Source organism: Carassius carassius, chromosome 38 (genome assembly GCF_963082965.1).
Source record: "Carassius carassius chromosome 38, fCarCar2.1, whole genome shotgun sequence".
NCBI classification, from domain to species: domain Eukaryota; kingdom Metazoa; phylum Chordata; class Actinopteri; order Cypriniformes; family Cyprinidae; genus Carassius; species Carassius carassius.
In genome coordinates, this window is record NC_081792.1 from 7,660,111 (window position 1) to 7,682,561 (window position 22,451).

The 22,451-nt window shown below is 38.6% G+C and overlaps 1 protein-coding gene across 1 annotated transcript in view; it reads left to right on the forward strand.

The window, feature by feature from the left end:
* ttll7 (tubulin tyrosine ligase-like family, member 7) overlaps positions 1 to 22,451 on the forward strand; it is a 101,059-nt gene that overhangs the window by 48,134 nt on the left and 30,474 nt on the right. The window contains 3 exon segments of the mRNA XM_059528708.1: positions 3,891 to 3,985; positions 5,991 to 6,138; positions 17,341 to 17,420. Of these exon segments, the coding sequence (XP_059384691.1) occupies positions 3,891 to 3,985; positions 5,991 to 6,138; positions 17,341 to 17,420 (323 nt within the window).

Sequence of the window (22,451 nt, forward strand, 5' to 3'; positions counted from 1 at the left end):
TTCTGTAAATGTTTATTTTAAACAATTTTAAGGGCTTTATCTCAAGTTAATTATAATAACCCTGGATTAGCCAACAAAAGCTGAAAATATGTATTTTCACAAATTCCCAGATAGACTAAAAATATTCCCCCGATTTCACATTTTCCTCCATTTTCCCGGAAGGGATAGTCTTTAAATTTGAAATGTGTATATCTGCTATAATTTGACTTTTGGTCAACTTTTAAGACTGCACAACCAGCGCCAAAAGACATGACATTAAATTCACAGTTTAGATCTTATGGTGTGTCTACAGAGATTCATTAATCTCAAAACAGCTGGATTCCCTGTAGTTTGCACCACAAGTCTCAGTAAAAGCACAAAGAAGGTGAGCAAATGAAAAATCAGTCAAATCTTTTGATGGCGTCAAGGAGCATTTGTAAAATCTACTTGCGTCAGAATGATTATTATCAAACAGCATGTAATTATTACGAAAAAAAATGAAAAACATGGCTGACATCCTAAATCTGCGGGACTCCTGCGTGGCGGACCTTGATGAGGCGTCTTTGTTGCTTTGTGAGTCGGGCCATCTGCGGGGCATCTACCCAGCGAGGGGTGACGTGGCCCAGCTCGGAGAGCTAAGAAAGCATGAGTCGGATCAGCTACTGCTGCTAAGGTTACGGCTGATACAGTAAATTCATTGATTCAGACCACCGTTAGCCGCCCCTCTTCCCAACCCCCCCCCCCCCCCCCCCGCGGCACTCAGTTGTGATGTAAATATTATCTTACAGTCCTCTCCTAAGCGATCACCTTTCTGAGGGAGATTAACATCCGAGCGGGGCAGCTCTATTAAGAGCCCAGTGAGGGGTGGCTGTGTCTGCTGTCATCTCTCTCTGTGGCTGCCATCTTTCTCCAACCGTTTGTCTTTGCTGACGATGAAGCGCTAATGCTGTGTTACAAACTGTACCCAAAATTCATTTTTGCCGTATCGGAGCTGGCAGCAGAGTGAGTTTGTCATGGGTGGAATACAAAAGAGCATATTATTATCTGAGGTGAAAAAAACCCTCCAGGATACTTGCCTGCTGATAAATGGAGTTAGTAGCTGAAGGAACCGTTCTCCCCAAAATTCTGCCGTGTATGTATTCCTCTAATCATGTCCTATCAAAAGGCCTGTATAAACAAGGTGTTAAGATTTAAGGGAAAGTTAAATGTTCATATATCATTCATAGAATGTGTCATAAACAGTTCTTTACCAAAGTGTTTAGTTGACTTACTGGGTAATTAATATATCTTTCGTGACAGATAAAAGAATAGTTCAATAAGAAGGAGAAAACTGTAAAGTTGTAATAATGAAACAGTAATAAAGCAATAATATTATTCCTTCAAGGTGTGCTCTTTTTGATATATATACATATATATATATATATAAATAAATCTTTTTTTTTCTACTGTTGCCTCCAACCACTGTAACACTCTCACTTCTTGAATTAAAGCTGAAATTATTTCCTAGTCTTTCTTGCTTTAGGTCTGTTAGTGGCACAACATACACTATGGGTTAAAAGGGTGCATTTATTTGGTTCATTGTGGTTATTGTGAAGTTATTATTTAAAAGAACTGTTTTCTATTTGAATATATGTTTAAATGCCATTTATTACTGCTGTTGTAAAGCTGAATTTTCAGCAGTCATAACTTCAGTCTCCAGTGTAACATGATCCTTCAGAAATCATTGTAATATGCTGATTTGTAGCTTAGTTATTGACTGTACTCATTTATTTATTATGGTTCTTATTATTATCAAAGTTGAAATGTTTTTATAGATTTTTTTGTGGAAAACATGATACCATTTTTCTAGGATTCTTTGAAGAATATAAAGGTCAAAAGAATTTATTTGAAATAGAAATCAGCATTTATTTATAACTGTCAACTTAATGCATCCTTTCTGGTAAAAAAAATATTATTAATATTTTTATTATTATTATTATTTAATCTTTTGAATTGTAGTGTATCATGGAGTATTAAAAAATGTTTCTTGATCAGCAATTTAGCATATTAGAATGATTTCTAAAGGATTATGAGACATTGAAGAATGAAGTAATGAAAATTCAGCTTTGCCATTACATGGATAAATTACATTTAAAAATATAATAAAATGTAAATAAATTGTAATAATATTTTATAATATTACTAGTCTTAGTGTATTTTTGATCAAATAAATACAGCTTAGGTGATCATAAGAGACTTAAAAGTTTGTAAAAGTTTAAAGTGTCTGATAAAACTTTTTTATTTTTTTTTATTTTTTACTTTTTTATTTCTGGAATTTGAGTTTTTCATCTGTCCTTGCAACAATATGAACAACAAAATATTTGAGCTTCTGGTCAGCTTCTGATTACAAATTCTGCAGCACTGAGCATAAGAGTTATGAATGAATACTGCCAAACATCAAAGTAATTGTGCAGATATCTTGAGCTGGTCTCATTTCCTGTGCAGGTTTTTTTTTTTTTTTTCAGTTCCACAGAGAAAATAACTCTGGCATCTGATGAATTAGCTTGTGTTGGCAGGAATGTGACAGATTATACTAATGCACAGAAAGACATTCTATTACTCAATTATCTCTAACTAACTGCTCAAATGATTCTGAATGGTTATAAATGATTTAATTCAAACAAATAAGTAAACCAGAATGCAAAGCTTTTGTTTTCACGTGTTTGGATCATGCCATTATTCTGGCCAATGCGAAGCAAACAAAGCTGATCTGAAACATAGAAAGCGTTAACACCTGATCATCACACTGGGTAATGATGAAAATGAAAGGGCTCGTGTGATATATATTCGCATGTAATGATGATTTCTTTCCCAGTCAGCTGTCAGAGATCCACCATAAGAAAAGATTGTGCTGTTCAAGTGGTGACGTCTATCAGCATCATTCAGCATAATGGACTGGTTGGTTTGTTGCCTGGCTGATCACATTCACAAATGTCTTTCCCAATCAGAAGAACAACAACAGATGTTTTGTCTCATAACAAAGCAAGCCAGGAAACACGCAGGCTTTCATGGTCATGATTTTACGGTTTTATGGAACGCATCATTTCTTATTTATTTATTTTTTGGTCATGATATGCCTTTGACATTGTGTCACAACCCAATGTATCTAACATGCAGGCTTCTTAATGGCACCACCTGTGCTCGGATATGCCTTGTCAGTTGTCTGGTAATCATTGGCCATGCTTTGAAAACTCTGCAGCAAACAAGATCAAAGTTGCAGTTGTTTGAGCTTGAATCTCGCTTGACCTGCATGCAAGCGCTTCTCTCCATAGAGGTCATCATTTACTCACCCTCATGTTGTTCGAAACCTGTGTGAGTTTCTTTTTTCCGGAGAACAATATTTGAAGCTTTATTTTCCATGCTATTCCAATGAGCAGACCATTAATGAAGCTTTCAAAAATCATACAAAAACATGAAAAAAGCCCATAAAACATTTGTACTATATTCCAAGTCTGATGAAAAGGAAAATTAAATGTTGATATCTGCCCTATGAATGAAAATGTTGATATCTGCCCTAACTCTTCTTGGTGCATTCATAAGAGAAGTAGCAATGTTGCCTGGTTTGTAGCCTGATTTTGTTTGTTTGAGTCTAACCTTTTTAATGAATTCTATGAGTTGGTTCACAAATTAGACTGAATGAGTTCTTGAGTAACTGACCAACAATGAATAACACTGAGTAACACTGAACCAGATTTAGGTTTTTTAAGGGAGCTGATGCCCTGTGATTTTCCAATAATGGATAACAATGACTGCTTCTGTGTGGCCTCTCAGTCCTCATTAAAAGATGAATATTGCTTCAGGTTTTTAATTAAATTGAAAATAAAATGATACAATATGAAAACAAAAACATCTAACTCTTTTTCCTCTTACAGATCAATCGTGCCCCGAGTTTTGGGACAGATCAAAAGTTTGATTACAACGTGAAAAAGGGGGTTTTGCTCAACACCCTGAAACTCCTCAACATCAGGTATGAAGCAGTACTCTCTCCAGAGTCCCATTAGAAAAAGAAAGAAAGAGTTAATCAAAAAACTCACTCTTCATTCCCAGCTGTCTACCAGTCTTTAGTGTTTTAGAAAATACTGATTCCTTGATCTCCACTAAGAAGTTACTTGAAACTCTTTCTCCTCATGCACTTGTATTTGCTACTGTTTGATTAGAAAGAAGATTTTTAGACACTTGAACCACATTTAAAAATATCTGAAGGCCACAGGTTTACATGACAAAATATAAAAACAAGTGGCATCTGCAGTGCCAGTCCAAGTTTTTAAACTATTTAACTTTTCACAGAGTTGAGCCATTTTGCAGTTACTGTAATGCAACTGATTCACATTTTTAGTAGATGTATGAAATCAGTTTATACAGATTTGTTAAATAAGGATAAAATTAGCTAAGATTTGACAACCACAAAATGTCACAATACTGTAAACTTTTTGACATAAAACGATATTGCTTGCTTTATTTTGTTTTGGATATGCTGTAATTGTGTTTGAGTTTAAAGAAGTATTCATGGTTAATGGGGATAGTTCACCCAAAAATGAAAATTTGTGTTAATTTACCAACAACCCTCAGGGTGCATGCACTGCACGTCTGTGATTGTCGGTTCTTGAAAGTCAAAAAAAGCATATACATATAAGACCAAATTAAAGCCTGTGGTTCCTGATGATATATTGAGGTCTTATGAAGTGAAATGGTCAGCCTCTGTGTTACATGTTCGGAAACAGGAAGAAACCAATAACAAGGGGAGAAACACAGCAACCAATAACAAAAGGGGAGGTAACAACAATCCGAGCACGTAACACTCTGCCAGAAAATTATTAACAACATTATTAACTTTAATCCACAGCCTGGGCAAACGGTTCTCAGCGTGTTCACGACAATGGACCGTGAACTTTCTCTGATGCATAATGACGTATATGCGGGCGCATATTAATTTGGTCTTGTCTGTATATGTTTTTTTTTTACTCTCTCAAAAAACCGGCAGTGCATGAATCGCCAAGGACATCACTTTCACCTAAAAACTTTTTTACTGTTCCACTAAAGAAAAAAACGTTTCCTAGATCTTGGATGGTCTGAGGGTGAGTAAATTAACAGCAAATTTTCATCATCACTTTGAGTAGAATTTAAATGGTTATGAGATGATTTGAAACCTATTGATATAGCAAGGAAAGCAAATGGTTTAATCCAAATAGCCTCAGATATTTATAGTCTTATGGCTATAATTTTTTACTGATTGTATATTTTTAGTTAAATGTTTATTGCTACAACATTTGTATGTCTCAGTAAGTTACATTACTGTGAATACTGAGGGTAATAAAAAATGTATTTCAATCTGTTTTCTATTACAGTAATTTTATTTAACTTGAAATGTTTCTAAACTGTGTGTTTATTTGTGAGGATTGTGTGTTTTTGTGGGAATGTTGTGTATGTTTGCTTGTGTATGTATGTTTTGTGTGATTGCCTGTGTACATGTCCGTGTAGTTATATGTCAGTATGCTGGGTTTCTGGTGATTGATTATCATAGACCTGGGCTTCAAATCTCAGGTCCACCTATTGTACTAAATATACCCGAGTGTACCAACAATGGTGGTAGAATAGGAAACAATATCAGACAAACTCAATCCATCAGTGGATCAGATTTCTGGATGCATTGCTGCCATTCTGTCGCAGTGATTTTCTTGGAAGTCTTGGCAGGACAAAACCAATAACTCAGTGACAAGAACTCAGAAGTGTGAAAGTCCTATCAATAAAACGAGAGGCTTCCACGGTGGTTCAGGAGCCCGGTGACCCTAAGTGGTCACTTCCAACAGCAAATTTGAAGGGCCAGTGAGCGATGAAATCTTAAAGTGCAGAATGCTTTCAGGTCAAGTGATGCATGGAGTCTCGGAGTCTGTCAGGATTTCGGCTGGGAGTTTGGGCTACTTTGTGTGCTATTACTTGAACATTTATTTATTTATTTATTTATTTTTACCCAGAGCCAGTGATAAACAAAGGAATTTGGCCCAGCAGAAGGCTGAAGCCCAGCGACGACTGTATGGAAATGGGTCAGTGCGGAAACTGACGGCCGGATCATCAGAATGGGAGAAACAACGTCACCAACTAGAGCGCAGGGGAGAAAAACTGGTGAGACCTGTTCAGCATTTAGAAAAAAACATACTTTATTAAGTCACATTTACACAAGTAATGAAGCAAAATAATGTCTTGATGTTGGAGCCATGGAGTAGCAGTTTGTGCAATTGCTCTAGACTTGTAGAGTCTTCGTGCTCATGTTGAAAATTAAAAATGGGGTGGATGGGGGTTTCAGGGGGCTTGGCTCAGCCACCTCTGTCCCTGTGCCCCCTCACCTCTGGTGCCATCTCCAGAGTGGGTTCCCTGATTATAGTTTGTGAGGCAGGTTACTGTCCTGGGAAGATCTCCCACTCCCACAGAAATACGAAATGGAGAGTGGGTGGGTGTTGGCTGCCAAATACATTGATTAAAAGTGAAATAAGAAGGGAACAGTGTTTGCTTTACAAAGCATTCTAATAATCTTTGCTAATATTCTTAAAATGTCTAACTGCTAACATTTTTCACTTTGCAGTTTCAAATTATGCCTTTACTGTATGACCAAAAATGACGGAGTATTTTAAGTTTCAGCTGATTTCACCAGTGCATCTCGCGCACACTATATATTCACTGCAAACAGAGCAGCCTGTTCATTATCAAAATAAAACACTGTATAAAGAACATATACTAGTCAATTTAAATAGTATGTATTACAATCCATGCCATTCAGCGTGAGCACCGGTCCATTCACTTTCATTGAGATAACTTTTGAATGCATGCATTCTGCTCCCTCATGAGTTAAACGCGTGGGCATCACCCCCCACCCCCCATAGTGCCCTCTAGGGGACGCAGCACAAGTTCCCATTTAAAAGGGAACTATAATAGCCTGTTTATTGTGTTTTTAATGTTGGTAAATTATAACATTAGGCTTTAGGCCTATGGGTATTATTTCCAAATGTAATAAAATGTGACTTATGTGTTTTATTTTTCCTCAAAAATGTAAAATGTATGTTTAAAATTGATAATAATAAAAAAAATATATATACTTTTTTATACTAGATAGCAACAGAGTCTGGGCCAAATTTGACTTCATGCTGGTTTTTATCACAGTCTTGTTGGGAAATGTTTGTGATTTTATATTTGTTATGTACGATAGTTTCTGATGATTAAAACAAAAATCAGACTAGTGTATTTATGAATTAAATCACTACTACTTTAGTAAAGTAACAAAATGTTTGTGTGTTTTATTTGTTCATATTTTTAGTTACTACAAATAGCAAAACTACAACGCTTCCAAGTAGGGCTGGGTACCGAACTTCGATGCCTTTATGGTATCGAACGAAAAACTTCGATACTATGAGTATCGAAAAATTATTTATCTTTCGGTGCCAAATTTCGGTTCCAAAAGCCAAGCGGCGTTTTGTTTTTTTAGTTTTTTTTGCCAAGCGGCTGTGTATGTGTGAGCTTGCAGCATACGTGCATGTAAGGACCTAAATTCACCGTGATTGGCTGTCCACCACCACGTGACGTGACGGGGAGGATTTCTGAAAATACTCGCAGTCACACAACACAAGTGTAGTTGTTTTTTCTCAAAACGTTTCCGTTTTACAATGCCAAAGATGTCTAAAGTGTGGCTACACTTTATAAAAGTGGATGCCGAGTCAGCAAAGTGCAACATATGCGATAAGAGTATTGCAACCAAAGCCGGCAATACCACCAATTTAATGAAGCATTTGTTTGGATGAGTGTTTTTCCTTCCCTCCCTGTTTAGTTTGGTCTACTCCATTGCGTATCTTGAAACACGCCCCCTTTCACGTCGTCTAAAAAACAGAGAGAGAGACTTGCAGAAACAATTATTTTGATATAATTGTGTGTGTATGTGTTCATTCAGAAGTTACGATACGCGAAAGATGAATTCATTCTCTGTATGCGCATTGTCTGAAATGCTGCTCAAGTTTGGAGCACAAGCTCCAAACGTGCGCAAATTGTTTAAAACGCTTGAATCAGCAAGATTTAGAAACAAGTGCAAACGATCAGCTACGATCCTTTTCACCCCTTCAAGCGAGTGAACAACGCAAATCAAGTTAGGAATTTTACATCAATATTCACGCTAGCCCATCGGACTGGAAAACACAATAGCCCCAGGACTTGGGGCTAAAGATTTTGCGAGCTCTGCACCTCAAATCTATCCAGTCTGTGAAACACTGGTTTCGTTAAACAAAATAAATGATTATTTTAAAAGATTGACTTGAAAAGAATCATCAGTTCACTAATCGGATCATGAACTTGTATTACCGAGCCAAAGATTATCTATTATTGAACATCTCGAATGAATAAAGACTTCAAGTTCATCTGTAAAGCACATAAAGCTATCGTTTGAGTTTATAAACTTCTATTTCATGCATGATTCATATGGATCTGCAAACTGAATGCAAAGTGTGAGTTCTAGAAGAATATTTGTGTCTTGATGAGCATATTGCTCACTAGGAGTCGCTAAATGAACAGCTGCGGTCCTTTTTTTTTTCAGCGGAGGATCAGTTGCCCTATTGGTTAAAATCCCCCAACTGTTTACTTAAATATTAAATTAATAAATTACATCACAACAGGGGCATTTGCATTATGATGTGGTGGGCTGCTGTGGGCCAGAAAGTCTAGGGCCACTTTTTGGTCCCAGTCCACCCCTGAATGGCACACCCCTATCCAAAAAGCACAACCAGTTGTATTAATAATGTTATCCTGAGTGTGAAGTGTTACCAGAATTTGTTTTAATTAAGGTGAAAAATAAAGGTTTTGTGTTTAATGTATTTGTGTTGATGTTGAAATGAATTTTAAAACATGGTATCATTAAGGAAGTATCGTTAAGTGATGTGACATTCAGCCAAGTATGGTGACCCATACTCAGAATTTGTGCTCTGCTTTTAACCCATCCAAAGTGCACACACACAGAGCAGTGATAACACACACACACACTGTGAACACACACCCAGAGCAGTTAGGAACCGGTATCGAAACTGAGGTATCGAAATTGGCTACGGATCGAAAGATTTTAAACAATACCCAGCCCTACGTCCAAGTAGGCTATTTCAGAGCTGTCAACACTAGAATATGGAAGCATATGAGTAGCAATATTCAATTTGGGATGTAATATGCAAAATGACAATGCAATATGTAAAATGACAATGCATTTCTGTATTTACATTTTCCAAAACATTTGTGCAACGTTTGGTGCAAAATGAAAATGAAAATTAAATTACATAATTTTAATTTGCCATTTCATACACCAGTTCTAATATGTAAAATGAATACTAATTTTAACGCTTTATAAGTTGCAAAATTAAAATGAAAATGTATTACAGAAATGATTAGATATGTCTAACATGTTCAAGCAAAAACTGTGGCAAAATTATTATTTAAATTATATTTTTCTTAAATGCATTAACACTCACAGTCAAGACACTTACGATTGCATTCAATGTCCCGCAATGAATGTAGCAAAATTCAATGTGCACATTGAAAATGCATTCCGAGCCGATCACGTCTCCGCCCCCTCTCGCCATCTCAATCACTGCGTGAACAAGACGGGGCTTGCAGAAGGTCAAGAGACTCAAATCTCAAGAAGAGGATTCAAGTGAGAGAACTTGGACAAGACAGTTGGCCCGTGTACGTTTTGATCATTTCGGTTTATGGCTTCAATATTTCATTCGCACTTGTGGGCGGAGCTGAAACGCTGCTTTCATCTGATTGGTCGAATCGCTCCACCTTCAGCTCGGTCTTTTCATTCTTTCAGGGAGAATAAGAGTCAGTGCAAGTGAAGCACTGTAATGTATGAAACTACACTCACTGTTAATTAGCATAATATTTGAATCAGATGTAGCTGGGCACATAATTCGTGCTGCTACGACTTGCAAGAGACCCCGTTAAATTATTTCTAAGTTGTATATACTATATTGTATAAATATTGTCCCACTGATAAAAACAGTGCAAATAGTTCTGTCTCCTCGGATAACAGTGAAGTGGAAATAAATATAGTTAAATTTATGAAATAAAATTAAATAGGATTTTTTGGGAAGGTAGATCTGGCCAGTTAAATTAAATTATTTCTAGGTTATAGTATTGTAAAAATATTGTCCCACTGATAAAAACAGTGCAAATAGTTCTATCTCCTTGGATAACAGTGAAGTGGAAATAAATATAGTTAAATTTATGAAACAAAATTAAATAGGATTGTTTGGGAAGGTAAGTCTGGCCAGTCATACAGCAACGCGAGTCAGACGAGTCTGAAGATCTGAGCTGAATTTGGTGAAACATTAAAGTTCTAGTCTGTGTCAATTACTCTCATAATAAATAATAATAACAATGTTACCCGTATTTTTCAGTATAAGTTGCATCAGTCCAAAAATACGTCATGACGAGGAAAACAACACATATAAGTCGCACTGGACTATAAGTCGCATTTATTCAGAACCAAGAGTAAACATTACCGTCTACAGCCGCGAGAGGGTGCTCTGGGGTAGGCTACAGGAGCACTGAGCAGCACAGAGCTAATTTTACTATTTTTATTTAGAAATGTAACTATATTAATTTTTACAATTATTTATTAATGTCACACACACATACCTAGTGCCTTATGACTTAAAATATGAGAGTGGTAAATGTTACAGACATGGAACTGTTCGGTCTATTATTGATTTTTATTTCCACTTCACTTTTATCCAAAGAGAGAGAACTATTTGCACTGTATTTATCAGTGGGACAATATTCATACAATACTACAACCTAGAAATAATTTGCAGGTCTCAGCAGCACGAATTATGTACCAAGCTACATCTGATTCAAATATTATGCTAATTAACAGTATGCGGTGGTTTCAGACATTACAGTGCTTCACTCGCACTGACTCTTATTCTGCCTGAAAGAATGAAAAGACCGAGCTGAAGGTGGAGCGATTCGACCAATCAGATGAAAGCAGCATTTCAGCTCCGCCCACAAGTGCGAATGAAATATTGAAGCCATAAACCGAAATGATCAAAATGTAAATGGACCAACTGTCTTGTCCATGTTCTCTCATTTGAATCCTCTTCTTGAATCTTGAGTCTCTTGACCTTCTGCAAGCCCCGCCTTGTTCACGCAGTGATTGACATTGCGGGAGGGGGCGGACACGTGATCGGATCGGAATGCATTTTCAATGTGCACATTGAATTTTGCTACATTCATTGCGGGACATTGAATGAAAATGCAATCGTAAGTGTCTTGACTGTGAGTGTTAATGCATTTAAGAAAAATAGCATTTAAATGATAATTTTGCCACAGTTTTTGCTTGAACCTGTTAGACATATCTAATCATTTCTGAAATACATTTTCATTTTAATTTTGCAACTTATAAAGCGTTAAAATTTGTATTCATTTTTCATATTAAAACTGGTGTATGAAATGGCAAATTAAAATTATGTAATTTAATTTTCATTTTCATTTTGCACCAAACGTTGCACAAATGTATTGGAAAATGTAAATGTAAATACAGAAATGCATTGTCATTTTGCATATTACATCCCAAATTGAATATTGCTACCCATATGCTTCCATACTAGAAACTCTCATGGCATGAATTCAGTTGACCAAGACCTTATTCATATGTAAAACTAGGCAATGTTATTAAATTGTAAATATAAAATTAATTAATTTTTTCCCCCATTTTATTCATTTGCATCCATTGCATCTGAAAATTACTTTTTCCAGCCTACATATCTATACTAGTAGTCTACATAATGTAGATCAAACAGTATTCAGAAATGGGTGCCATTATTTATTTATTTTTTATTTTTTTTGAGTGAATCATTTCGGCAAAAAGAAACAAAGAAGGAAAAGAAAACTTTACTTTTCCATTACAGGGCTTGTTTAATTGTTTTTACATTTAAAAAAGTGATATTAATAAGCCTCAGGCTTTAGGAAGTGCCTCTATCTCTGCAACTCACTCTCTTTCACTCCCATTAATTTTGATGATTATAACTGACAACTAAGGAAAATCCCAAATTAGAATATTACTTAAGACCAATACAAAGAAAGGTATTTTAAGAAATCTTGGCCAACTGAGAAAGTTTGAACATGAAAAGTATGAGCATGTACAGCACTCAATACTTAGTTGGGGCTCCTTTTGCCTGAATTACTTCATCAATGTGGCGTGGCATGGAGTCGATCAGTCTGTGGCACTGCTCAGGGTGTTATGAGAGCCCAGGTTACTCTGATAATGGCCTTCAGCTCTTCTGCATTCTTGGGTCTGGCATATCGCATCTTCCTCTTCACAATGCCCCATAGATTTTTCTATGGGGTTAAGGTCAGGCGAGTTTGCTGGCCAATTAAGAACAGGGATACCTTGGTTCTTAAACCAGGTACTGGTAGCTTTGGCACTGTGTGCAGGTGCCAAGTCCTTTTGGAAAATTAAATCTGCATCTCCATAAAGTTGGTCAGCAGCAGGAAGCATGAAGTGTTCTAAAACTTCCTGGTATACAGCTGCGTTGACCTTGGACCGAAAACACAGTGGACCAACACCAGCAGATGACATGGCACCCCAAACCATCACTGACTGTAGAAACTTACACTGGACCTCAAGCAATGTGGATTATGGCCTCTCGTCTCCTCCTCCAGACTCTTGGACCCTGATTTCCAAAGGAAATGCAAAATTTACTTTCATCAGAGAACATAACTTTGGACCACTCAGCACCAGTCCAATCCTTTTTGTCTTTAGACACTTCTGATGCTGTCTGTTGTTTAAGAGTGGCTTGACACAAGGAATGCGACAGCTGAAACCCATGTCTTGCAAACCTCTGTGCGTAGTGGTTCTTGAAGCACTGACTCCAGCTGCAGTCCACTCTTTGTGAATCTCCCTCACATTTTTGAATGGGTTTTGTTTCACAATCCTCTCCAGGGTGCGGTTATCCCTATTGCTTGTACACTTTTTTCTACCACATCTTTTCCTTCCCTTGCCTCTCTGTTAATGTGCTTGGACACAGAGCTCTGTGAACAGCCAGCCTCTTTTGCAATGACCTTTTGTGTCTTGCCCTCCTTGTGCAAGGTGTCAATGGTCGTCTTTTGGACAACTGTCTAGTCAGCAGTCTTCCCCATGACTGTGTAGAATACAGAACGAGACTGAGACCATTTAAAGGCCTTTGCAGGGGTTTTGAGTTAGTTAGCTGATTAGAGTGTGGCACCAGGTGTCTTCAATATTTAACCTTTTCACAATATTCTAATTTTCTGAGATGCTGAATTTGGGATTCCTCTTCAGGAACTCGAGCTGCCAGTTGCACAAGCACCAGTCAAACAAGCATATTAAAATTAACATAAGCAGCATTAATGAAGAGTGGAGCTAGCGCAGTCAGCTCTCGGGTGGCTGATTGTACTTTTCCCGCTGTTAAGCACTCCGCTCTCGCCGGGCACGCTCCGATGAGTGTGTCCGTGCATGCGATCTTGCGGTCGCAGTTTTGCTGGTGCTGAGGCACGGCGGCGACCGCGATAGCGGGAATCGCACATGATCTGGCCAACGGGTTTGAGACGGCTCCTATCTCCACCCGTGTTCACTAGATCTAGTGCTCATTCTCGAGGCTTGGAAACCAGCGGTTTCTTCACCCTCTGAGACAGCTTGCTGCAGCATCCATCTTTCTCTGAGGAGATTGATGTTGTTTGTTTAACTGAGTAGCATAAAATTTATATATATATATATATATATATATATATATATATATATATATATATATATATATATATATATAAATATAACGCGTGTATTACATTGTTTTATTTTTATGTGAGTTTTTTCTACACCAGACCGTGTTGACTAGTCTGGATGCAGACTACATTTAATTCTAAGGAATAAAATGACATATCTGTCTGATTTCTTGTGTGAGAACACGTGTACCGCTCTTCCTCTGAGGAGGTTGAGGCGGTCAGGGGCTGCTGGGTGGAGCAGTCCCAACCGTGTTCCAGCCCCACGTGCCGGGGGTGTCACTTTTGTACTCCGCAGACGCTAGAGTCAAAGTGGCGCTCCCAGGCCGAAGGCTTCTAGTGGAAAGCCGTTGTTTTTTCGCTGGATAGCCCTCAACATAACGTCCTGACGCCTAGACCTTGGACGTTTTGAGGCCCAGCTCCCTCTGTGGAAGAGTGGTGTACACCGCATTACACGGTGCCCGTCTCTCCTCAGTGCCCTCAGGAGATTGTTCTGCCAACCCTGCCGGTGTTCCAGGGAGCAGCGATCTCCGGCGAGCGCTTCTCTCAGTTACCGCCCGGAAACGTAGTGGTGCTGAGAGGCTCGCTACCTTTACGGGGGTCTCTAGAGCAGCTAGTACGGTCGTCCCCTGCCGGTCCACCGCTTCAGGGCACCGAGCTAGTGGCTCTAGGCGCACCAGAGGCCAGTCTCGTGAGACTGGTTCCCTTAGGAGGTCACATGGCGGTGTGGGAGCACCTGCCAATGTACTTCACAGGGTCCTGCCCCGAGCAGGCTCTGGTCTAGTCTTCCTAGCAGACGATGTGGGTCTGAGGACCGTCGTTTTTATGAGACTTCAGCTATGAGAGTCCTGATGCTGCGGCTCAGGACCTCGGAGGGCAGGCCCCTCTGGGGAAGAGCGGTGTACACTGCATTACACGGTGCCCGTCTCTCCTCAGTGCCCTCAGGAGATCGATCTGCCAACCCTGCCAGTGTTCCAGGGCGCAGCGGTCTCCAGCGAGCGCTTCTCTCAGTTACCGCCCGGATACGTAGCGGTGCTAAGAGGCTCGCGACCTGCTGGGAGGTTTCCAGAGCAGCTAGTTCGGCCGTCTTGGTTCTTGTCCCAGGGCCCGGTGCTGGGAGCTCCTTGTTGCCGCATGATGTTAGCGACGGACGCATCCCTCACCGGCTGGGGTGCGGTCATGAGTGGCCACCCTGCCCGTGGTCTGTGGAGTGGTCGCCATCTGACATGGCACTTCAACTGCCTGGAGATGCTGGCCGTGGTTCGTGCACTTCGTTATTTTCTCCCAGACCTAAGAGGTCACCATGTGTTGGTGCGCACCGACAGCAACAGCGGTGGTCTCTTACATCAACCACAAAGGAGATCTGCACTCACGCCGTTTATACAACTAGCGTACCAGATACTTGTGTGGGCCCAGGACGAATTCCTCTCGCTCAGAGCAGTTCACATTTCTGGGCATCTTAATATGGGAGCAGACATCCTGTTGAGGCAGGGGCCAAGGCCCGGGGAATGGCGGCTTCACACTGAGGTGATGAAGCAGAGTTAGAGATGTTGGCCAGACTCGGGTGGATCTGTTTGCGACTCGAGAGACATTGCACTGTCCCCTCTGGCTTCCTCTGACTCATCCAGCTCCACTGGGGCTAGACGCCATGGTACAGACATGGCCGAGGCTTCATCTGTACATTTTTCCCCCGATTGCTCTGCTCTCGGGAGTTCTGGAGAGAGTGCTCCGGGACGGGAGTAGGCTGCTGTTAGTAGCCCCGTTCTGGATGGGCCGGGTATGGTTCCTGGGCCTGATTTCTCTTTTTGACGGCACTCCATGGGAGGTTCCCGTCAGGAGAGATCTCCTCTCGCAGGCGGAGAGTGCGCCCCCGCATGGAACTTAGAGGCTGTAGGTGCTGTCTCTGAAGAGGCACAACTCTTAGCTTCCGGTCTCTCAACCGAGGTTGTAAGACCGTTCTCCAATCCAGAGCTCCCTCAATGAGGAAACTGTATGCCTTGAAGTGGAAGCTTTTTACTTCTTGGTGCGGAGACCGCCAGCTCGACCCAGTTAACTGCCCGTATGGTACAGTGCTGGAGTTCCTGCAGCCTCTCCGCAGGGTTGACCCACTCCACCGTGAAGGTCTACGTGGCGGCCATGGTGGCCTATCGCGCCCCTCTCGGTGGCCAGTCAGTGGGCAGAAACCCTCTGGTTACATGTTTCCTCCATGGTGCGCTGAGGCTGAGGCCTCCAGCCAAAAGAAGCTTATGCTAAGCGGTGATCAGGATGTTATCCTAAGCCTCGAGTCCTCTGATCTCCCCTCTCCTGGGGGTCAAGACTCACTCCTTCTGAAGTTTGGCCATTGGACGGGTTGTCCCCGAATTCTGTCAGGCTCCTTCTCTTGCTTTAGCTGTGCTCTTCCACACTAGGCAGAGATTTGAAAGTCTGGCGGCGTGGGCATTCTCATTCCTCAAACGTTCTCGACGCAGCTCGAGTTCCTGAAGAGGAACGTCTAAGGTTACGTATGTAACCCTGGTTCCTCGAAGGAACGAGACGCTGCGTCGCAGTGCCAAACTTCCGGCATCTCTGTCCGGCGCTTGCTTCATCCTTTGAGGCTAATTACCGGCTTCGCCGCTCATGCTTTTATGCTTCCTGGTCTCTGACGTCACCCGCCTATGACGTCTCGCCCTTCCTTTGGACTGATTATACACATTATTCAGAGACGTCACGCTGGACGCGTTCCCCAAACGTTCTCGACGCAGCGTCTCGTTCCTTCGAGGAACCAGGGTTACATACGTAACCTTAGACGTTTTCCTTACTTGTCAGTTATAATCATCAAAATTAAAAGAAATAAACATTTGAAATATATCAGTCTGTGTGTAATGAATGATTATAATATCCAAGTTTCACTTTTTGAATGGAATTGGTGAAATCAACTTTTTGATGATATTCTAATTATATGACCAGCACCTGTATATATATATATATATATATTTAAGAATTCATATTCTGTAGATTTACAGACAAAGCACGTTTTTGAGAAAGTTCAGTAAGTAGAAAGTGCACCAGTCCTTGATTGGTCGATCAGCGTTTTATCATATGAAGAGATGGATGAGGTTGCGATGACTGCAGGTAGGTGGTATTTTCAAAGGGCAAAGCTAGATGCAAAAGAGGAGTGAGATTTGGGGATTGGGGGCTGAATGAATATGCCTGTACCAGCATTTAGCAGAGATCAGTGACTATTATAGAAGACACCCTGCTGCGCCACTGCAAATTGACCAGCTGACCTTTCCACAATTATAGTTTTTGATGTATTAAAATGGTACAGTGGGAGTTAAATCTATATGAATTATGAATGGGCCCCCCTGTATTAACAAGTGTAGAGGAAAGGCTGTTATTTGGCCCACTAACTCTCAGACTTCATTAAGGTGCCTCATAATATAGGCAACGAGTCATTCGATGCCATTGTTATTCGGTTTTGGGTGGCTAAATTACACTGCAGGATAGCACTAACAGAAACAGGGCTTGATTTCTTTGTTGTTCTTCCTGCTTCTAGCTGCTTATTCACTTGTGTTGTGTTTTCAGAAAGAAAGACTGGCCCACAGGTCTGTCTGCAAACAGGTCTCTAGGGATGAGCACGAAAAGCGGCACCTGGGGAACTACAGGTAGGGAAGATGCTTTTACAATTGGTATCCTGTAAGAATGCCCGCTTACACTTGTGGGGTCTCTTGTGGCTTGGTTTGGGATGTGATGGTATGAAACAATTTTTTAGGCTCTCATGTGAGGACAAAACAAGGACAAGAGTGGTTCTAAAAGAAAAGCGAGATAGGAAGACACCAATGAATGTTCGAATCCAGTCTTTGGGTAACATTCTATTTATTAATATAATTTTAAGTTTATTTGCATATTTGTGTTTACATTAATGCTTTATCCCCGTAAAAAGACATGTGATTTAAAAAAAATAAATAAATTTATACATACAAACAGTAAATTCATAAGTACATACATTGGTCAAAAATGAAAAGGGGACCATATAAAAAAAATAAAATCAGGTATATTTGGAACCTGAATCATTAGATGTCATAAAAAGATAACAAAAAATGCAGTCCCCATTGTAATTTTAAATCTTTCCCAATCTTTGCCACTATCCTTCAAACCACAAAATTTTACCCATTTGTCCGGAATATATATTATTTTTAAAAATTTAAATATAATACAATTTTGTATGATCACTCATATGATTTTGTATGATCACTTTTATATATTTTATTAAGTACAGGTCAGAATAAGTATGGTTGTTAATTTTTACATAAATATGTGTCATGCTGAATGATGATGGAACATGATTTCACCCATATTTTGCCTTTTTATTTTCACAAACATTATCTGAAACATTAAAGTAGACACTTGACTTGCATTTAATATGCTTTCTATGTATATAAAATTACTTTTGTAAAATTTAATTAAATGTGGACATCAAAATGAGACAACTTGTCTTTGACCCATATACAAGGCCAAAGTAAGCTAAAGACAACATTATAGAAAATATGCAATTAAATTAACATTTATTTGCAGGCTTGAATGAATTTTTTTCCCTCAATTATTACTGGTGGTATGAGAGCCCTGGACTAGAAGAACCGAACATTATCAGTATTTTTATATATTTCTGTCTGAGATTGCTTGCTTCGGGACATTACACAACTTCAGGTTGCTACTTTAATGACTTCTAAAGAAGTTTTGTAAAGGAGCAAAATGCATCAGCAGCCAAATGCTTGTTACATTCAAATTCCGACACTAGTATGTGCCAAATGAAGACCTGCCATTAAGACTTGATTAACCTGACCTCATTACACAAGCATCTTGACTAACCCTACGTATTTACCATAGAGCGTGGTTTTATCATAGAGAAGCAGCATTTAGCATGTGATTTGCTGTGATTTTTCACTCAGAAAAAAATTATAAATGATAAATGCAGTCACCTTGTAATTGCTCCTTAATACGGAGTCTACTGTACACGTCAGAGCCTCAGAAGAGGAATACGAAACAAATCCCTCTTCCTAAATAGGTCATTTTATGCTTATGTATGTAACTGCTGTTCTGTTCAACTCTAAATAAAAACACCCCAAAACATGCTGAAACATGAAAAAAAAAAAATAATACAAAAAAATAAATGGTTTGAGGTTAGTGGGTCAGACACAGATTTCAGCATGTCATGTGCTGGAGACTAAGCCCACTTACTCTTACTAGATTACTTCTCCCACACAAGTTTGTCCATCATGCTTGTAGCTCTTAATGGATTTGGGGTGGTTTATTGTGTGATCTGAACATTTACATTTACTTGTGCTTTTTGATAAATGTTGAAGCCAGAATCCAAAAGAGCTGTTTTAAATGTCACAGGCCAAGTGACTTTTAGTTTATTAAAAAAAGAACAACGATAAATGCAAAATAAAAAATGCAACTAACCTTAAAATTGTGTTAAGTTATGATAGTAAAATAAATAGTCTTATTACACAGTTTTCTTGAATACTTGATTCTGATTGGTCAAATGCTGCATTCTGCAATCTAATATTCACAATTTATTTATCTGTTAAGTAGTCAGTATAATAACCAGGATAATTCTTGCATTCTGACAGTCACTACTGCGAAAAAAAAAAAAAAAAACACCCTTCAGGATGGTACAAGTTCATCTTGACTCTACATTTCAACTTTTAAAAGGAAGTCAAAACATTTTCCACGTTTTGTCGATGATGTCACTAGCTGTCCAATCCAATTACGGTATTTTTGCACATATAGATATATCACTGGTTAAACATCTAAAACTAATACAATATTAAGCCCATTGTTTGTGTTAAAATGCTTAGACTAATCTAATGTTTTTTTTCAAGAATGGTCATATCTTTTTCAAGTCAGTTACATAAAAAATTTGAATCCGAAAAGTAAGACCGGTTACAATTTGAATAAATGCTAGTTGTTCAGATTAGTTCTTAAGAACACACCGTCTTAACAGTATTAATCAGTACTAATAGCTGTATAATGTGGCATCTTATGTGAAATTCATGGTACTATGGAAGCACTTTACAACAAGGTTTATTTAATAAACATTAGATTACTACAGTTAACATTAACTATGGGAAATAATTCTAAAGTATTGATTTATCTTATTTAATCTTAATGTTAATTTCAAAATTTAGTATATTATTATCAATCGAAAGTTACATCTGCTCATATTATTAAAGGTCCTGAGCTAACATGAACTAACAATGGTTTTGTTAACACTTAAGTTTGGGGATCAAATCTCACTATTAAAGGGGTCATATGACGTTGCTAAAAATAACATTATTTGGTGTATTTGGTGTAATGAAATGTGTTTATGCGGTTTAAGGTTCAACAAGACATTATTTTCCATATAATGTACATTATTGTTTCTCCTCTATGCCCCACCTTTCTGAAACGCATTGACTTTTACAAAGCTCATCGTTCTGAAAAGCGAGGTCTGCTCTGATTGGCCAGCAATCCATTGCATTATGATTGGCTGAATACCTCAAGCGTGTGACGGAAGTGTTATGCCCCTTGTCATACTGTGATGCGTGTCCCAGTCAAAATACGGCGTGATGAGACAAAAATAATAAAACCCATTACAAACGAGTCATTTGTTGCATCCAGTGGGCACATAATTACTGATTATAATGATTTATACTCTCTTTTTATGTGTTGTGTTGCGTATTGCACCGTGTAAACATAAAACCATGTTTGCATTTGTGATCGGAGAAACGACAAATGACAAGCGCTACTCTACAATTCTCCAAACTCGCATTTGAATCGTCAGTGGCAAAGTCTTTAAATATGAAGAGTTTGGTTCCAAAATGCGATAAACGCCATTTCAAAAAAAAAAGATTGAGTTTCCGCCAAAATCAGTATTGTATCTGTCGGTACTGAAAAGTCAATTCTTAATTTTACTCAAAATGCTATATTCGCAGCGTTATTAGGTCATGTTTTCTTCATTTTAGGTCAAGTTTTTCTTTGAAAGACCCCTTTGTTTGCAGAATTTCGATATCTCCGCTTAACCAATCACAGTGCACCATTCCACGCACTGTAAACGGTAACAACCAATGACAGTACACCATTCCATGCACTCTAGACAGTAATGGCGGCGCTCTGAATACATCTGGCATCCTAGTTTTCCTCATCTACTTTGTACTTTGTGATCAACAAACAAGGGCTGCATGATAAATCACATGTGATTGTCATGCGCATCTCATCAGCAAAGCCATTTCTTTGATAAATCTCAATTGCGGGCTTTCAGACGGAGCAGCATTTAATACACAGAGCCCTACATCACTGACAAGTTATGCAATATCGCGTTCATAATCGCAGATGAGTCGCATTCAATTATGAAAGCGATATAGGAAGCTTGTCATTGTAAGTGTTTATATTAATGCCATTAATGTTTTTGTTAATACAGCACATAGCATTAGTCAACTAAATGAATGGAAGATGGAAAAGATGAATGCACTTTTGATAAATAGTTAAATGTAAGGGAAATATCACTTTGGCATTTCTGTGGTTTAATTTTGTTGTTCATGTATGTTCATGATTACATTTTCTTTTATTGTTGTAATTAATTTATAGCATTAACAAGATGAACGGCTGAAATCATATTTGGGAGCGATGACTGATTGAATGCATTTTTAGTCCAGTGCTTGTATATAAGATTAGTACTGACCAAGTTCAGAGCCTGTCCTATGTGGATCAACTTACTATGTTGTGTATTTTGAACAGTTTCAATATAAAAAATTACTTTTATACTGATTCAGTGAAAAGAAAAAAGAAAATACCGTGTCAATGATTTATTGCATTTTGTGGGGAAAAAAAATAAAATGTTATAATAAATCTTTGAAAATCAAATCTGGATTAGAAGTTTTTATGTTATTATAACCTAAAGATGCTATGTTAAAGTTTGAAACAGAAAATAGTGGTTTTTATCTTGCCACTTTCTTGGTAAAAAAATAAAAAATTTTTACTCAAATTGATCAAAATGGATTTATTGCATTTTGGAACAAACTCTTCATATGAAAACATGCTTACAGGCTGTGAGTCAGAAGCACCAGACTATCCTTCCAAAGTTGGATTTACCCCACTTTATAGAAACAAGCTTTGTGCGCAGATGGCATTGTAGGCTACTCTCCCAGGTCCAGCTTCTTAAAAAGTGCTGCACACATCTGAATATTTGGGTTGAACTGTTCTGGAACAGTGTTGTAAATACAACTTAACCATTGATTTCTAGTTGTGTCCTCTTTTGGAAGGCCAAACAAAGTTGTTTTGCTTTCACAACGAAACACAGTGTCTCCACGACGGCGGCAACAATACTACAGCGAGAATCAAAGTTATGCCTTCTTTCTGTGAATAAACATTTGGGCAGCGTTATGCAAATCTTCCCACACAGTGACGTAGACATGTTGGGGCATGTTTAAATGAGGCATTTTAGGGGGCCTAGGACGAGTCTTTTATAAAGAAAATCTCTTTGGGTTTGAGACTTTAGTCAACTTTAAGGATCTTATCTATGCACAAACAGCTTGTAACACTCCAAAGAGAACAGAAAACTTTAAATCACATTATATGATACCTTTAACTAACTATTTACTATGACTTTTGCCTCAATAAACTCTTAATTTGCCACTTATTAATACTCTGTAAGT